We start from the raw sequence: 19260 nt of genomic DNA on the forward strand, positions 1-19260 counted from the left end.
TGTATGTCTCCATCGAATCCCCTCTTAGCCTTCTTCTCTCCAATGAGATACAAAATAAATCAGCTTTTCTGAGAATAAACTCTATAAACAAGATATGGAGGGAGGAGTGGTGAGAAGGTGTGTAATCAAAATGGAGGAAAACATTAATGCTCTGAAGCTGTTAAATTCAGTTTTAAGTTCTAAAGACTATGAAGTGCCTAAGTGGATAATGAAGCGTTGTTCTTTCAGCTTGCGTAGGCTTTGCTGAAACATTGCAATAGGCCGAAGACAGAAATGTTAGCATGAGAGCAAGATGGTGTGTTTGTGTGGCAAGCAACTGGAAGGTTAGGATCATTCTTAGTAACAGAGCAGAGGTGTTCCACAAAGTCATCAGAGTATAGAGGAGTCCACATTGTGAGTGGCAAAGGTAGTAAATTGAGAGAAGTCCAAGTAAAACACTACCCCACCTAGAAAGTGTGTTTAGGGCCCTCTACAGTGAGGAGGGTAGAAGGGCAAGGGATGCACCTGTGACTGCGTGGGAAAGTGTCACGAGGGAGTCAGAAAGTGTTGTAAGTGAAAAGGAGTGGATCAGGGTATTACTGAGAGAAGTGTACCTGCTGAATGCTGACACAAGGAGGAGAGCGGTAGAGGTGTTTGGTCATGGCATCCTCCTAGAAGTGGCAGGAATGGTGGATGATGATCCAATGAATACTTGAATGCTTCCAACCTCCTTTGAAGCTAGTTGGGTAGAAAATGAGCACTGTAAGAAGCCTACCATTGTTGTGGGAAGGAAGCGAGGGGTGAGGGTGGGAAATGGATGTGGCTGAGGGCCCTGTCAACCATGTGGACAGAATCCTTGACTGTGGAAAATAGAGAGCATGTCAGAGGCATCGCTAACCAAGAAATTTTATTTCCTTTAGACAGAACAAAAGGTTCTAGAAACAGAGTAAATATTTTTTGACTTTATTCACAAAAAAATAAGATTAAGAGCTAAAAAGGTACTGAGCAATTAAAAATGTATTCTTAATTGCAATACACATTTTCTGTCATAATATGTTGTGTGATTTAGTTCTCAAAATCAATTACTAGTTATATAAACACTGAAATTATGCATTAAAATGATGTATGAATTTACACATTAATCTGAATTCTTCACAGTTTCTTTTAAGCGATAAAATATTTCAATGTGTCTCCTGGAGAATGGAAGCAGCTTTTAATGAAGGAAAATGCTGCATGAAAGCAAACATTAAGTATATGTGTAATTGCAATATTGCATATTTTATACATAAAAACTCTGGAAAAGGTTACTTCTGCTGTGGTTCTGTTCGCCGAGCTGGAAGTTTTTGTTGCAAACGTTTCGTCCCCTGGCTAGGCGACATCATCAGTGCTTGGGAGCCTCCTGCGAAGCGCTTCTTTGATGTTTCCTCCGGTGTTTATAGTGGTCTGTCCCTGCCGCTTCCGGTTGTCAGTTTCAGCTGTCCGCTGTAGTGGTTGGTATATTGGGTCCAGGTCGATGTGTTTGTTGATGGAGTTTGTGGATGAATGCCATGCCTCTAGGAATTTCCTGGCTGTTCTCTGTCTGGCTTGCCCTATGATAGTAGTGTTGTCCCAGTCGAATTCATGTTGCTTGTTGTCTGCGTGTGTGGCTACTAAGGATAGCTGTTCGTGTCGTTTCGTGGCTAGTTGATGTTCATGTATGCGGATTGTTAGCTGTCTTCCTGGTTGTCTTATATAGTGTTTAGTGCAGTCCTTGCATGGTATTTTGTACACTACATTCGTCTTGCTCATGTTGGGTACTTCTTAATGATAAATACTGGCAATAAAATAACACAAAGCTACAGTATAGTCACATAAATTTGCTGACATGTACGATTAATTAGGTGTTAATTAGATACAGGCTGGCTAACTCCTCACTAATTCTAGTGATCGCATAAATTTCTATGCCCTTGCCCATTCCTATATGTGGAGAATCATGGAAATAAGATTTTAATAAAGTGTTGATATCCCATTTCCAATATTTTTAAATAAATGTTAATCATTGCAATAAAAGTTAATTCCAGTTTGCTATCTACTGCCTCAAAGGCATGAATAAATTGAAATGGATGAGCATTTCAGTTGAAACCTCATTTCTCTGGTGGTTTTTTTTTGTATGTATATCTGTTGTCACATGCTATATCATTTTCCTGTGAAGCCTTTCCAGACAGGCAGTAATGAGTTTCCTATCAGGAATTTCCTTCCATCTAAGAATAAGAAATGATAAGGCAACCATTAGGGGCAATCCAGCAATTCTCCAAACCAGATGTTATATTATATATCCTATTAGACATGTAACATCATAGATATTTTTAATCACCTTGTTCAGAAATGTTATAAGACACCTCTGGAGCAGGAGGGACTTGAAACCGGACCTTCTGGCTCAGAAATAGGGACACTACAATTGTGCAGCAAGAGCCCTCATGAACAAGAGCTGTTCAATATCAATTATATCTAGTTCTATTCTGCCAATGTCTGTTAAATGTCACATCAGATCATCCAGAAAACGATTTCCTGTACTGCACTGTAGTGGTACCAGCTCCTCAGTGTTCAGAATCCCTCAGCTTGACTTGGAATAGTTGCTAGCATTTCCAGCATGTATAGTCTCCAGGATGTATCAAGTGTTTTGTAGTACCAAAAAGACACAAGATGTTTATTCAATGAGTCCCAGCTGCCTGTGTGTTCAATAGTAGTTATTTCACACTGATTTATTTTTGAGCTGTCTAGCTGATACAAAAAGGTTAAATTAGACAAGTCCTGAAAGTGTACATGAGGATTAAATGTAAGATTTACTCCTGCCCATTCATTGTAGTGTAGACAGAACATTAAATTTGTGAAGAATGAGATTTATTTCCATGATTGCTGTGTGCAGCTGGAGCTTCCAGTAAGGTCGGAGCAGTTTGGAAAGAACCCATCCTGAGTTAGACACAGCAGAGTGAGTGTCTCTATCTGGGAATATAAAACAGAGTGGGAATCCAGTGCAGGGGCGAGAGCTTCTTTCTGCTTTTGTTTTTGGTTATAGACTGTTGGAATATTGCGTGCAATTCTGGTCTCTTTCCTATCGGAAAGATGTTGTGAAACTTGAAAGGGTTCAGAAAAGATTTACAAGGATGTTGCCAGGGTTGGAGGGTTTGAGCTATAGGGAGAGGCTGAACAGGCTGGGGCTGTTTTCCCTGGAGCGTCAGAGGCTGAGGGGGTCCCACTTGCCAGCACCCGGCCCATATCCCTCCAAACCCTTTCCATTCATATATCCATCCGGATGCCTATACACACTTAATGGTAAGGTCCTAAGGAGTGTTGCTGAACAAAGAGCCCTTGGAGTGCAGGTTCATAGCTCCTTGAAAGTGGAGTTGCAGGTGAAGAAGGCATTTGGTATGCTTTCTTTTCTTGGTCAGAGTATTGATTACAGGAGTTGGGAGGTCATGTTGCGGCTGTACAGGACATTGGTTAGGCCACTGTTGGAATATTGCGTGCAATTCTGGTCTCCTTCCTATCGGAAAGATGTTGTGAAACTTGAAAGAGTTCAGAAAAGATTTACAAGGATGTTGTCAGGGTTGGAAGATTTGAGCTACAGGGAGAGGCTGAACAGGCTAGAGCAGTTTTTCCTGGAGCATTGGAGGCTGAGGGGTGACCTTATAGAGGTTTATAAAATCATGAGGAACATGGATGGGATAAATAGACAAAGTCTTTTCCCTGGGATCGGGGAGTCCAGAACTAGAGGGCATAGGTTTAGGGTGAGAGGGGAAAGATATAAAAGAGACCTACAGGGCAACTTTTTCACACAGAGGGTGGTATGTGTATGGAATGAGATGCCAGAGGATGTGGTGGAGGCTGGTACAATTGCAACATTTAAAAGGCATTTGGATGGGTATATGTATAGGAAAGGTTTGGATGGATATGGGCCAGGTGCTGGCAGGTGGGACTAGATTGGGTTGGGATATCTGGTCGGCATGGACGGGTTGGACCGAAGGGTCTGTTTCCATGCTGTACATCTCTATGACCCTATTTACCCTAGAGTATCTGCTTACAGTCCACTCTAGCCAATCATATCTAATCTTATTGAAAGTAGCCTTCATCCAGTTTGGAAATCTGATTTCAGTCCCATTCTTTTGAAAGAAAAATTCTCGTAGAAATCAACAAATCTGATTGATTTTCTGAAAAGTATTTTGAGGTATTGTTAAGAAAATAATTACAACAGAGGACTGGAGCCATCTGTTGAACTTTCTTCTTTCAGAAGGAAGATTGTTGACTGCTTGGAAGGAGATGACTTTCGGGATAAATATAGTCCTGAATGTCTGGGGGACCTGGAGGCAGATGGAACGCCTTTAGAGCTCTGCCAAGATAAAATCAGACAATATTACACTATGTTTTATATCTGGGCACCGTATTTTCTCTCACTGTATTACACACTGACTGAAACTTCACACTGAGGGATCAGAAAACAGTTCATGCTCGGCTGTACAAAGGTATGATGTCTGAACCTGGGGAGATGGTCACAGTGTGGTAATGTCACTAGCTAATGCTTTAGGCCCTTGGTTTGAATCCCACTATGGAAGATGGTGAAATTTGAACTCAATAAGTCTGGAATAAAAAGCTAACCTCATTGAGAGCATGTAACCACTGTTGATTGTTATATAAACCCATCTGTTTCACTATTGTCCTTTAGGCAAGAAACTCTGCCGTCCTTATCTGGTCTACCTATGACTCTAAGGATGTGCAATAGTTGTTGGCTTAGCCAGCGACACCCACATTCCAAGAACAAACTTAGCAAAAGAGAGGGTTTCATATCCTGGAGTTAAGTATTTTCACTGGTCAGTGGATCTGTGGCTGGAAAACACAAGCTGAGACCAATGCTTAAGAGAATCATTTTTGAGGAGAGGGTTTTCGAACGTTAACCTACCTACCTACCAAAATTGGTGGTGCATACAGAATCTACAGTCGTTCTTAAAATGGAATGGATAACTATTTTGAAAAGGAATATTTGGAAGGCCATATAAAGGGGTTGGTCCAGCCATGATGCATCAATTTCTGCGAACATATGTGTTGATTCCGGCAGCTTCATGGGCCTCCATCAGTTTTCATGGTTGTCAAAATAGAATAATGATAAAATGGTATCCAAGACTTTCTGACTTCTTTAATGAATCCCAATGCAATGAATTAAGATTAAAGTCTAATTGAGACTGCCTCATATATATTTACTTGCAAGATCCTATTTTGATGGTTATGGATAGCCCTGTAGACTTTGGGGAGTCAGGGGGTGAGTTGCTTGCTGCAGTATTCCTAGCTTCTGAGCTGCTGTATAGCCACTGCATCGTTATGGCAGTTCCAGTTCATCTTCTGGTCAGTGATAATCCATAAAATGCTGGGCCCTCTCATTTTGTTGCCCAATGAGAAAGTGATAGAATTATTCAATAAAACCATGATTTTCAGAAAAAATAATGTTAATGCTACTGTTTCAGCTCAGAAGTAGCCAAAAGAGCTTATGCCCGAAATGTCGATTCTCCTGCTCCTTGGATGCTGCCTGACCTGCTGTGCTTTTCCAGCATCACACTCTCAACTCTGATTACCACAGTCAGTGCCTCTGCTCAGATTCTAAGTGGCAGTCACCCTTTCCCCAGTGATCTAAAGCCTTAAAAAAACCCTCCTCCTCTGACATTCCAAGCTTTCTTATTATTTGCTTCTAGACACAACTTTGTGAGTGACAGCAGGAAAAAGCGTCTTGGCTTGTCTTTGCTTTCATTAAAATTCTCAATGGCTTCCTGTCCAATCGTCGTCCAAAGCGTTCAACTTTAAAAGGATACATAAACGTTAAGGATAAGTGGAATATGTCAGTAACACTCACGATCTGTTCGCAGACTGAAAAGTAAAAAGTTGCCAGTATCTTTGGATTTAAACTCCAGTATGATTCAATGCCTTCAGAAAAGGAGAGAAGTCTGGAACAAGAATATAAACCCCTCATTATATGATATGTGACTGTTGCCGTGAACAACACCTGATAAAATGGCAGTAATACTCTTATCCGTTGATGGTACTATGTGTCAAACTGTGAGAAAACTGGGAGAAATCTACTACCTCTGGCTTTCCTCATTAATAAATCCATTAAGATTTATAATGACAAAATGTTATTCAATAAGGTAACTTACAGTTTGTATTAGCTCAAGGTGAAAAACAGGATATATTTTAGTAATATACTGTGGCTCTAGTTCTGTGACAGAACAGTTAACAGGGAACTCTTAACATGAAGTTTTAAGGTCTCTTTAATTACAGTCTGTAGACCATGGAGCATCCCTTTTACTCGTGGTAAAACAGTATCGCAATATGATGACCCGCCTGCGAAGACGCTTTAATGCTCCCCAGGAACAAATACCATTAGTGTTTTCAGAACTGGAAGACTGGCTTGACAAGAAGAAAAGTAAGTGACTTACCAACTCAAATATAAGCAAGTTGAGGTTTTCTCTTCCATAATCTTCATTCATGTATGATCAGCAATTGATGTCACATTTTTTCAAGTTTTAGCTGGCTCCTGGATGAATGTGCAGAGCTGACTTTGTGCCGTGGATATGAATAATGCAGTCTTTCTCACTTAAGATTTTGTTGAAGTTGCAGGTGCATGACAACATCTTGAAACATTTTATGGAATCAAACTGTAAAAGCAGGAGCTTAGTAAAGGAATATATTAGGACCTATGTAGCTACTAAAGTGGGTTCTGGGTTTACTCGGGTGAGTGAACATTAACAGACTTCCTTCAACGTAACTATATTGAAGTGACATTAAGAAGTGACATCTTCTGGAGCCCTACAGACTTAGACTCCAGTGCCATATGATCTGACTTTACTATGAAAGCTCCTTTTGAACACCCTGGCTATTCTTAGTGTAAAGATCGAGTTAACTCTACTCCACACGAGGGGCTTCAAATTTCATTATTGCTTGTTTTCTTCTATAAAAGCTGAATTTTTCATTGACACTAATTTCGGGATTAGAGTAATAGTGTACTAGGGAACAGAAATTTGAAAAGGAATGCTAATTGATTAATCGGATGGGCAGAACAGTGGAAAAGGAAGTTCAGTTATGTGATTGTGAAGTTTCCCACTTTGGACATTAGAAAGATAGTTTAGAGCATTTTTAAATGGTGGGAAGCTAGGGTCTGTGAATGAGCAGAGTGAACTTTGGGTCTGAGAACAGAATTCGATAAAGCCTCATCACGGACAAGTATGTTAGGAAAGGTAATGTGTTATTAACCTTTACCTCAAATACAAAGCTTTTGAGGTTATATTACAGAAATTGGGCTGGACCCAATTTGAAACACTGCATTCAGCCTGGGTATTGTAGCTCAGGAAGACTGTCCTGACCTTGAAGAAGTGCAGCTCAAATTTGTCAAATTGATACCAGGGTTGACAGGGTTGAACTATAATAACAGGTTGCATGAACAGGCTTACAGAAGGTTAAGCAGTGATCTAAGATGTTTATGATTATCAAAATAGGTGAAAGGGTAGGTATAGACTATTCCTTTTTCCGGCAGAGTGCTGAAACCTAACCTTAAGATTAGAAGTCTGCTTTTCAGAGTGATATCAGGAAGTACTTCTTCACATAAACAGTAGTGGAAATCTGAACCTCTTTCACTAAAAATGCTGTTGAGATGAGGTCAATTGATAATTTCAAAACTGAGATTAATAGATGATTATTTAAAGAGTATAGACCTGTGGCAAGTAGGTAAGAATTAATGATAATGCAATTGAATGGCATAATAGGCTTGCTGAACTGATTAGCCTACTGTTCTCTCTATTTCTATGCCAGAAGAAATGTGACCAAGAGTTCATACCTATTCATGAATATTTAACAATTCATCTAAAGTTGCACTACTGTTTTAACAAATGTTTGCACAGATAAAAATGTGCATTCATGTTTTGATTAAAAGAACAGAGAGAGGAATTGCAAATACATACATTGACCCAGCAACCCACAATATGATTTCATGAAAATGTAACATGATAGAAAATATTCAGCACTCAGGCCACTGAGTGAAACTGTATGATAAATACTTCAGGAAACTATGCGATAAATACTTCAAATACAGAAATAAAACTGAAAATGTTGTAATGTTGGTAAATATAAACAAATAATGTTGAATACCTAACTGACAGTTCAGAAGCTGATTCACCTATTGTGTAATTCCTTCATTTTCACTGTTTTGTGTTCCTTACTTTCTTAAGTTGAAATTCATATGATAGATACGATCTCAATCCACTGATGAAACCTGTTAATACTTTTGTCATTGAGAATAAAATAACCATGAAGTCTCCTTCTTAAGATCCCCAAATCACTAACTGCTTAAGCTACATGAAATTGACATTGTATTACCCCTAACAGCACTGATAGAAATTCAAAGAAAATGTCAGTTTGAGTGCCAATTAATGTCTGTTATTGCCTCCACCCCAAAAGGTGATCTGGTAATTTTATGTAACCACCACCTTCCATCGTACTGCCACTGATGCAACTCCAATTCTACCATAACAAAGCATATAGCCACGTTCCCAGTCAATATTTACTGAATTTGCTCTGTTGTTTCAAAGTGCAGTTTATGTAGATGGAAGATATGCAGACAGAATTAATCATTTTTTCTTTTACCTCTCCATTTGCCGATTTTAAAAAAGTAGTAAAAACACTATCAATAAATAAAAATTGCATGTGTTACGATTGCTATTGAGTGGTGTGCAGTACTAATATATTATTCAATCCTATATATGCAACTGTAAAACACAAATATTTTCAGAACCCACCCTTTAATTTATTTGATTTTAATTTAGTCTCCCTGCTTCTATGAAGTAAACTTTTCCTCTGGTCATCATCCATTGCATTTCAGATAGAATCATGGATTGTGGAAGTACAGCAAGAAGCCTTTGGCCCATTGAGTTCAAGTCGGTTTTCTGCATAAGCAAACTTAGCCTGTCCTATTCCTTTTCAGTGTAACTATGCAGATTTATTCTCTTTGGATACTTATCTTTTGAAAGCCAGAATCAGATCTACCTCTACCTCCCTGATAGGCAGCATATTACAGACCCTAACCATTTAATTATGAAATGATGTTAATTCATCTGTTTCACATTGTAATTTGTCGAGTTTTATATGAAAAAATTACAGTGGGATTTCAATCCTCTGCAGTTTATTTCCTGACTAAATGGTCCCACATTTATAGTTCCAGTGAATTTAATTTATAGTTCCAGTGAATTTAATTTGAAATCATTTTCTACCAAGAATTAATATGTTTCTAAAACAGTTGTGAAAATTGTTTAACCTTAATAGAAGTCATAATGAATGATTTTTGTTTGAACACAGAATATGAAGATCTGTTTACAAAGAGAGCATTTCAGAAATTTATAACTCGGAATGAATTAATAAATTTGTTTGAGGACTGCAACCATTATCCTTCCCAGCATGATATTAAAAGAATCTGGGCATTGATTAACAAAGGTATGTATAATTCTTCTAGGTTATTTCCCATTCTAAGAGAAGATCAAGTAAATAACTATTTTGTAAATCTGTTTCCATAAAGTTTTAATGCTTTCAAATGAGTCTGACCTTGCAAACTTTAGATGAAAGCTTGACAGGCTCCTTCAATATGACAACAAACACATTACCAGTGGCCTTACAGCCTGTCTAGGAGAAAGTGAGGTCTGCAGATGCTGGAGATCAGAGCTGAAAATGTGTTGCTGGAAAAGCGCAGCAGGTCAGGCAGCATCCAAGGAGCAGGAGAAATTAACGTTTCAGGCATGAGGGATTCCTGAAGAAGGGCTCATGCCCGAAACGTCGATTCTCCTGCTCCTTGGATGCTGCCTGACCTGCTGCGCTTTTCCAGCAACACATTTTCAGCCTTACAACCTGTCACTTATGTTCAAACATTTTGTTTGTATCTGAGAGATAGGAGTGATATTGCACTGGTCCAGGACAGTGATGATAGTGAAAAAGGACTGAATTTGAAACCTGTCCAGAATATTCCCATCTCTGACCAGTTGTTCCAGCCATATATTAGATTCTATAATCCATTTGAATTACTGCCTATTTCTACCTCTGTTTGCCTTTGTTGGTTTCCAAGCGACAACAACCTATCTGCTCAAGTACAATTTGTAGGCAAGTAAAAAATGAATTAAAAATATTTCATTAAATCTTCTAAGGGTATAAAATGCAGCAGTAACTACTTGTCTGATCCAGTGCTGGTAACTGACATTGAGATGTACCTTTGTTCAACTTAAAGATAGAACTTCAGGAATTGAGTTACACTGTGCTCCCAATCTATTTGTAATTTGGATTGAAATTCCCTCCAAACAAATAAGTTAGTAATACTCTTGTGAAACTTCAAATGTGAGACAAAATGGCAATTATTGATATCACAAATGCATGGCTGGAAATGCGGAAATTCATAATGCAGCTAATTCTCAAGAAGAATTCAAAGTTAGAAGCAAAAGCAGTTGATCACTGGACCCAAAACAGTAACTCTGTCTTCTCTCCACAGATGCTGCTAGACTTACTGAGTTTTCCCAGCAATTTCTATTTTTGTTTCTGATTTCCAATGTCTGCAGTCATTTCTTATTTTTCAAAGTTGATGGCACTTATATGTAACATATGAACAAAGGATATGCTACACACTCTTGAATGTTGAGCAGATAAGCAGTGGTCCTTAGAGACACTAATCTAAATACAGCCCCAAAGGCTTTTCAAGTTATACTTCTGTTAAACCAAAAGAGCAGAAGTGCTTGTCATAGAGTCATAGTCATAGAGATATACAGCATGGAAACAGACCCTTCGGTCCAACCCGTCAATGCCGACCAGATATCCCAACTCGATCTAATCCCACCTGGCGGCACCCGGCCCATATCCCTCCAAACCCTTCCATTTCATATACCCATCCAAATGCCTCTTAAATGTTGCAATTGTACCAGCCTTCACCACTTCCTCCAGCAGCTCATTCCATACATGTACCACCCTCCACGTGAAAAAGTTGCCCCTTAGGTCTCTTTTTTGTCTTGGTCACATAAAAATATTGAAGAGTATTACTGAGACAAATTTGGTCCTCACTGTGTTTCCTCTCTCAGTTCCTTTGCAGATCCTATCTGCAGACCAGGCAGAACTAATTCTTAAGGCCCCAAACAAGTGCTTTGCACTGAAATGCCAGTTTTGTACCTAAGGCTCAATTTTTCTCTATTCAAACAAATCTTGAACCTTTAAGACACTCTGAGTTCATTGTGTTTGAAATTTTTGTGTCTCAGCCAGCCCAGCTGACCAAAGGCTTAAATCTATCTGAAGGTCTTAGTCTGTAGTGCTTATCTCTGTACCTTTCTGAAATGTTTGTGTTATTTCATAAGGTACCCGCAAACATAATTCCAGCTATGACACACCCAATATATTGTGCTGTGCCCTGGTGATGTCAGTTACTCTTTTAGTTGAAACTTTATTGCTGGAACAGCACAGCAGGTCAGGCAGCATCCAGGGAACAGGAGATTCGACGTTTCAGGCACAGGTCCCTGAAGAAGGGCCTGTGCCCGAAACGTCGAATCTCCTGTTCCCTGGATGCTGCCTGACCTGCTGTGCTGTTCCAGCAATAAAGTTTCAACTTTGATCTCCAGCATCTGCAGACCTCACTTTCTCCAGTTACTCTTTTAACATTGCTGACTTTATGATGTATATGTGTGATTTATACATATTTTAATGTAAATTATTTTAGAGTTTAGGTTTTGGTATGTGGCTTATGTTCTATGTGTATGAGGTTGTTTAAAGATTGACTTGTCAGTATTTCTAGTGATATGGTTTTTTTTAAATGAATATGAGAGACAGAGGGCCTGGGTTAACAATGGGAATTTGTTTGCTGTGGGAATTTTTTTTACAAGTGAACAGAGTAAACTTTGAGCAGTATTAGCTTGCTTTCTGTTTAGAATGATCAGCATTATTTTTTCTTCATGAAGTCCTATATCTTAGAAATCTTGTTGTTTCTCAGTTTGCAGGGGACTTGACAGATGTTAATTGGTGAGCTAGTTTTATTTTGAAAAAAGGCGATGACTTAGAGCTGGCACGCTGGCTCAGTGGTTAGCACTGCTGCCTCACAGCGCCAAACTCCCAGGTCCAATTCCAACCTCAGGTGACTGTCTGTGTGGAGTTTGCACATCCTCTCCATGTCTGTGTGGGTTAACTCCCACAATGCCAAAAATGTGTAGGTTAGGTGAATTGCTGTGCTAAATTGCCCATCGTGTTCAGGGCTGTGTAGGTTAGGTATATTGGGTAGGGGGAATGGGTCTGGATGGGTTACTCTTCGGAGGGTCAGTGTGGATTTGTTGGGCTGAAAGGCCTGTTTTCACACTGTAGGGATTCGAGATTCAAAAGCTATTAGGAAATCGGTTACCTCAGTGTAAGGATTTTAGTTCTAGACCACAATTATTTGTTTAGAATGCTGAAGAAGTATTTCAAAAATGAAAAAGTCTAACTCAGTTGTGTGACTGATCAAGGAAGATGCTACCAAGTACTCAAGATTTGGCATTGAAAGTAGGTAAAGACACCAAAGTCCCACTGTTTCATCCGAGATAGACAACTGGTGAGGGTAACCTGAGGGGCGCCATGCCACAGGCAAGGGCCAAGGTATCTCAGCCAATGTGGGAATTTAACCTATACTGTTGGCACCACTGTGTATCACAAAACAGCTGGCCCGCCAACCGAGCTAACCAAACTCCTCCTTGAAAGTCGTAGTATCAGACTTATGAACGGACCTCTCTTACATTAGAGTTGATCTTTCTCGGCACCCTCTTTGTAGCTGTAACACTATATCCTGCATTCTGTTCTATTACCCTGATGTCCTTATGTAAGGTATGATTTATCTGGTTAGCATGTAAAGCAATACTCTTCACTATATCTCGATACATGTGACTACAATAAATCAAATCATATCAATATAATAAATAAGCAAACTATCTGGTGTTTGAATACTGTGATGGTGTGACAATAGATGGTATTGTATTTTTGCTATGTTATTTCATATTATAAATAAATAGTTATTTGTTTTTGTACAATAACATTTCACTTGAACTTGTATTGTTTAAACCAAATCTAAACATTGTATGCTTATGTTTCTGTGAAAGACAACTTCATTAATTTCCTTTCTTCCAATTTTAAATGTTGGATAAACTATTGAAGCATTTTGACCACACAGCACGGTGGCTCAGTGGTTAGCACTGCTGCCTCACACCGCCAGAGACTCATGTTCAATTCCCGCCTCGGGCGACTGACTGTGTGGAGTTTGCACATTCTCCCAGTGTCTGCGTGGGTTTCCTCCGGGTGCTCCGGTTTCCTCCCACAGTCCAAAGATGTGCAGGTTAGATGAATTGGCCATGCTCAATTGCTCGTAGTGTTGGGTGGATTAGTTAGGGATAAATATAGGGGGGTGGGTTTCTCTTCGGAGGGTCAGTGTGGACTTGTTGGGCCGAAGGGCCTGTTTCCACACTGTAGGTAATCTAATTTAAAAAGATCCTGTTTTTAATTCTACCTACAATTTAAAAAACAGGGAACCATACAGCATACAGAAAGGAAGTTGGAAGAAAGACAACTAAATTTTAAAAAAAGGAAAAATCTATCAAACCAATTTTCAGACTGGGTTCTGATTTGTCCAGAAGTAAAATCATCTGGGATTGCAACAAAATTGGGCTCTTGCAGGATTTATATTCACTGGATTTAAGAGGGTTCTGTGTCTTTCGTTTGAAAATAAGAGTTGCACAGTGGCTCTGGACATAAAACAGTTGTGTTTATTGCACAGTATTTGGAGATGGCTTTTGTTAAGCATTTTCTGGAAGAGTAATACAGAGCAATGGAGTGTTGCACATTTTTGACTGAAGTTAAAGAGTCAGGAGATAAGGCTAGAAAAACTCAGGTTGTTTCCTCTGGAGCAGTAGAGGTTGAGGGGAGACTTGATAGAAATCTATAAAATGATGAGATGCATAGAGGGAGGGTTGATGTTAAACGTTATTTTCTCAGAGTTGACATGTCTATTACTAGAGGGCATGCATTTAAGGTGGGGAGGGGGAGTCAAAGAAGATGGGCGGGGCAGGTTTTTTTTACATGGAGAGTGCTGTGTGTGGGGTCATGGTGGAGGCAGATACAATAAGGGACTTTTAGATAAGCGCATGGATCTGTAAGAAATAGAGTGATATGGACCAAGGGCAGGCAGAAGAGATTAGCTTAATTTGGCATCATGTTCGGCACAACATTGTGAGCTAAAGGATCCATTTGTGTGCTGGATGGTTCTATGTCCTATAAATTGAAAGTAGAATTAAAAATAGGATCTTGTGAGGACAAAATGCTTCAAAAGATTATCCAGTATTTAAAATTGGAAGAAAGCAAATCTAATGGCTGGAATTAGCAAAGGTAGAAATGAAAAGACTTGAGGTGGAAAAGAAACAGTAGAAGATGGAAATAAGGAGACAGAGAAGTAGAGGGTAGCGGGTGCCAGTGAGAGGCAACTGAGGTGGATTCTGGGAGAAGCCGGCGGAGTCACCAGGACTGAGAACGGGATTGCTGAGGACTTAATGCTCAACAGGAGGAACAGCATCCATTCGAGGTCACCAATGAGAAGTGACTGAGGAGGAAGAGGCCACAGAAACACAACTGCTAGTTTCAAGTAGCAACTTTATCTTGATCTATTACATGGGGTTTGGAGGTGCTGGTGTTGGACTGGGGTGGATAAAGTTAAAAGTCACACAACACGAGGTTATAGTCCAACAAGTTGACGACAGCTCCATGACACTGTAACCCTTTTGCTATAAATTCTGTGTCTTATGATCTTATACTCCACAAACCCCGATGAAGGAGCGGCACTCTGAAAGCTAGTAAACTATAAGCTAGTGTTATGTGATTTTTAACCCATTATATAGGGAATATTGTGGGAACGGCACTTCAACACATTATAAGTTCAGAAGGTGATGTAATGGACAGAAGTGCCCCTGATTGGTAAGTAGTAGTCAGGTGGTTTATTTTCTTACCTTCAATTTCCACTAACATTTTCACACCCACATTGTTTTAGAATAGTCGGATTTAAGCTAGTGGTAAGTAGTACAGTACTGGGATATAGAGTAGTATTTGGACTATTGTTTACAGATTAGTGTAGTTAGTATTTTTTAGTGAGAAGCTAACACTAGGGTCCATCCAGTTAGTTGTAAATTAATCTAATAGAAATTTATTTTTAATTCAGCAGCTGCTAGAGGGTAAAAATGGCAGTCAGCAGGGTATTGTGTTTCTCTCAGTGACATGTGGGAAATCAGAGACAGTTCAGATGTCCCTGACGACTACATCAGCAAGAAGTATATCCTGTTGCAGCTCCTGGCAGAGGGTGTCGATCAGGTGGAGCAGCAACTGGATAGACTTAGGAGCATGCAGGAGGTACAAAGGTGGTCCCAACCAAAGTTCAGGCAGATAGATGGGTGACTGCCAGAAGGAGAAGGCAGACAATGTAGGAGTCCCCTGTATCTAACCTCTTCCGTAAAAGGGATTGGATACTGTTGTAGGGAGTGGGGGCTGGGGGTGGGGATTACTTCTCAGAGTGACAGCAGCAGCAAGAGCAGTAGCACCACAGCTATCTCCACTGTAGGGCAGTAGTACGAGGGAACTTTATGGTTAGGAGTACAGGAAGGTTCTGTGGCTGGAAACGAGACTCCAGGATGACATGTTACCTCTCTGATGTCAAGATGACAAATGTCTCTGAGCATGCTCGGAGATTCTCAGAGCAGCCAGAGTTCATGGTACACATTGGTACTAACAACATAGGCAAGAAGAGGGATGAGATTCTGCAAAAGGAGTTCAAGGAGTTAGGTAATAAATTGAAAAGGATTGTAATTTTGAGATTAGTTCCCTGCCAGTGAAGCTAGCAATAAGAAGGTAGTATTGTTAAATATGTGGCTAAAGAGCTGGTGTAGGAAGGAGTCTTCAAATATGTGGATCATTGGGATCTCTTCCAGGGTAGATGGGATCCATACAAGAAGGATGGGTTGGACCTAAACTGGAGGGGACCCATATTCTGTCAGGGAGGGCTGCTTGTGTCACTCAGGAGGATTTAAACTAATTTGGCAAGAGGATGGGAACCAGAGCACTGGGTCAGCAAGTGAAGTAACTGAGAGGCATCTGAGACTAAGGCCAGAAAAAAATTAAAAGGAAGACTAGACATGGAAAGGTTAATGAACATGGTGGGGATTGGTGGTCTGAAGTATTTCTGTTTTAAAGCTAGGAGTATGACATGAATTTGGCAGATGAATTTGGAGCTTGGATTAGGACATATAACTATGATGTTGTAGCTATTACAGAGACTTGGTTGAGAAAAGGACAAGACTGACAGCTTAATGTTCAAGGATTTAGAAGTTTCAGGCGAGATAGAAAGGAACATAAGAGGGGTAGATTGTGATACTGATCAGGGAGAATATCTCTACCATATGGATACAGTTTAGGATTAGGAAGGATGCAATCACTTTGGGGTTGAAGTACAGACATGTCAACTGCCAGTGGATGATAATGGAACAGATATAAGGTTGGTACAGAAGGTGAGGTCTCAAGGAATCCACAGTGAGCTAGTAAGATGGATACAGAACTGGCTTGGTCATAAAAGTAGTAGTGATGGAAGGGTGTTTTCCTGACTGGTAATCTGTGACCGGTGGTGTTCTGCAGGGATCACTACTCGGACCCCTGTTATTTGTAATATATGTAAATGATTTAGAGGAGAATTTAGTGGTCTGATTAGTAAGTTTGCAGACAACACAATAATTGACGGAGCTGTGGATAGCGAGGTGGATTGTCAGAGGATATAGTTAGGCTGGAGATTTGGAAGGAGAAATAGCAGATGGAAGTTTGTCTGACAAATGCAAGGAAATGCATTTTGGAAAGTCTCATGCAGGAGGGTAATGTCTAGAATATGGCAGAACCCTTAACAGCATTAATATGCAGTGAGATCTAGGCGTATAGGTCCACAGTTCCCTAAAGGTGGCAACACAACTGGTTAAGTTGGCCAAGAAGGTATACAGCATGCTTGTCTTCAATGGTTGGAGCATAGAGAATAAAGATTGGCAAGTCATATTGCAGCTGTATAGAACTTTACTTAGGCCACATATGGAATATTGCCAACAGTTCTGGTCACCACACCACCAGAAAGATGTGGAAGCTTTGGAGAGGGTACAGAAGTGGTTTACCAGGATGTTGCCTGGTTCAGAAGGTATTAGATATGAGGAGAGATTGTACAAATTTGGGTTGTTTTAACTTGAAGGTCAGAGGCCTAGATGGATAGTTGAAGTCTTTTTTTTCCCAAGGTAGGAATGTCAGTTGCTAGGGGACATAAGTTTAAGATTAAAGGGGGAAAGTTTAAAGGAGCTGTGAGAGGCAAGTTTTTATACAGAGGATGATAAATGCCAGGAATGCACTGCCAGAGGGGATGCTAAAAGCAGATACAATATTAAGATTTAAGAGGCATCTGGACAGACACATGAATAGATTGGAATTAGAGGCTGCCTAGATGCAAAAGAATTTTAGTTTAGAAAGGTGTTATGTGTCAGTACAGGCTTGGTGAGTTGATGGGTTTGTACTGTTCTTTAATATTAGTGGAAAGGGATACAGAGTCATCGGGACATAAAACTCCTGAACTCCAAAGAGCTAGGGAAAATAGAGAACATGAGTTAGCCAAAGAAAAGCTTAAAGTAGAGAAGGAAGGAGGCAGTAATATTTTGAATGATGATTCTGATTCCAATAATAGTTTTAATTTATCACATATGCTCATGTAAAAGTCGACCTCATGTAAATGTTGACCCCTTATTTCTGGCCAAAAAGTCTTGTATTTTCCATATATCTCTTGTAAATGTCGACCCGACTATATCACATTATAAACCTCTTACAAAGGAAACTGCATGTTCCCACTTAAACAAAATTGCATTCATTCATTCAAACTGGTAACTCTATTCATCACTCTTTGTTCACTCTCTTGTGTCTCTATTCATTCATTCATAGCACTACTTAGCCCAATCGGTTTACTACAGCACAGTTTGATTCATTCATTCAGACCGGTATGAAATCTATCGGTACTTATCGCACTTTGTTCACTATACATCCAAAAGTTAATATTGTTAAACAGTTAATCATTTTAAACTGTGCCATTATATCTGACTAAAACTGAAATATATTGGCTACCTATGTCTTTAATTCTTTGACAAATTTGTTAATCTTGTTAAGGTTCATAACAAACGAGAGTAAATGGGAGGGAAACAGAATAATTTGGCGGGAAAGTTCAAGACAGTTACACATTCAGAATTTAATAAATGTTTCATTTTAAGTGTGCTATTATACCAGGCAATGACGGTGTTGAACAGTGTGATTTTGCAGGATTTCAATGAATCTTTGACATGTTAAATTTTTGTACCAGTATGTATAAATAAAATTTCCCACTAGTAATTCATTCTTATTTCTCTTGCTTTTATCCAGTAATCACCTTTACTGTAATTCATTGTGTTTTTCTTCTTTACCCGAGATTAGTTGAATGATCAAGTCGACTTCTGCTAATAATGCGGTATTTTGAACTGCAGAAGAATTTCAGCCCCTCAAAACTAGTGCCTGTGTAAGAGTCAACCCTGTAAATCGAAGCTTTAAAAATAGTCTAAAAATTCGACTTTTACATGGGTATATACAGTAACTAAGAATCTATGTATACTTAGTGCCTAGACTTGCATATCAAAAGACATTTTACCTCATTTGTGGAAGTAGATGGAGAGCCAAAATGTGTTGGTCATTAAAATAAAAGCAGGAATTGTTGGAGAAACTCAGTGTGTCTGGCAGCATCTATGGAGGGAAAACAGAGTTAATGCTTTGAGGCCAGTGTGTATTCTTCAGAGCTGAAAGTAGTATGGAAAATGTGGTCTATATGCAGATCCGGGGGGGGGTTGACGTTGTGGTGGGGGTAGAGTGGGTGGTGGGTGGGTGGTACGTACAGCATGCTGGTGTGAGCAAATGTGTGGAGACAGAATCAAGAGAGCAAGAAAACAAAAAGATAAACAAAGGAATGGTAAGCCAGGGAAGGAGAAAAACTGATAATGGGGACAATGAGTAGGTGAAGATGGGTTGGTTTGCTGAAAGCAACCCATGTCCTGACAGTTCTGGGGTGTAGGATGGGTGAAGGACATGGAAAATGTGTTCAGGCTCTAAAAGTATTGAATTTGATATTGAGTTCTGAAAACCGCAGCTAAGTAAGCAAAA

At 39.6% G+C, this 19260-nt stretch overlaps 1 protein-coding gene and 1 long non-coding RNA gene across 2 annotated transcripts in view; one reads left to right on the forward strand and one right to left on the reverse strand.

The window, feature by feature from the left end:
* Window positions 1-926: 926 nt before the first annotated feature.
* LOC122554465 (uncharacterized) lies at window positions 927-6788 on the reverse strand. The gene is made up of 2 exons (XR_015757045.1): window positions 6438-6788; window positions 927-1792 (listed from the first exon to the last, which is right to left on the reverse strand). It is a non-coding gene; the product is annotated as an uncharacterized LOC122554465 (long non-coding RNA).
* LOC122554457 (IQ domain-containing protein M-like) overlaps window positions 6316-19260 on the forward strand; it is a 134140-nt gene continuing 121195 nt past the window's right edge. Inside the window, exons 1-2 of the mRNA XM_043699525.2 lie at window positions 6316-6424; window positions 9346-9480. Coding sequence (XP_043555460.2) covers window positions 6331-6424; window positions 9346-9480 — 229 coding nt within the window. The 5' untranslated portion in view covers window positions 6316-6330. The remainder of the gene's footprint in view (window positions 6425-9345; window positions 9481-19260) is intronic.

The sequence above is a fragment of the Chiloscyllium plagiosum genome, unplaced genomic scaffold (genome assembly GCF_037043375.1).
Source record: "Chiloscyllium plagiosum isolate Xiang-an unplaced genomic scaffold, Cpla_swu_hap1 HiC_scaffold_1, whole genome shotgun sequence".
NCBI classification, from domain to species: Eukaryota; Metazoa; Chordata; class Chondrichthyes; order Orectolobiformes; family Hemiscylliidae; genus Chiloscyllium; species Chiloscyllium plagiosum.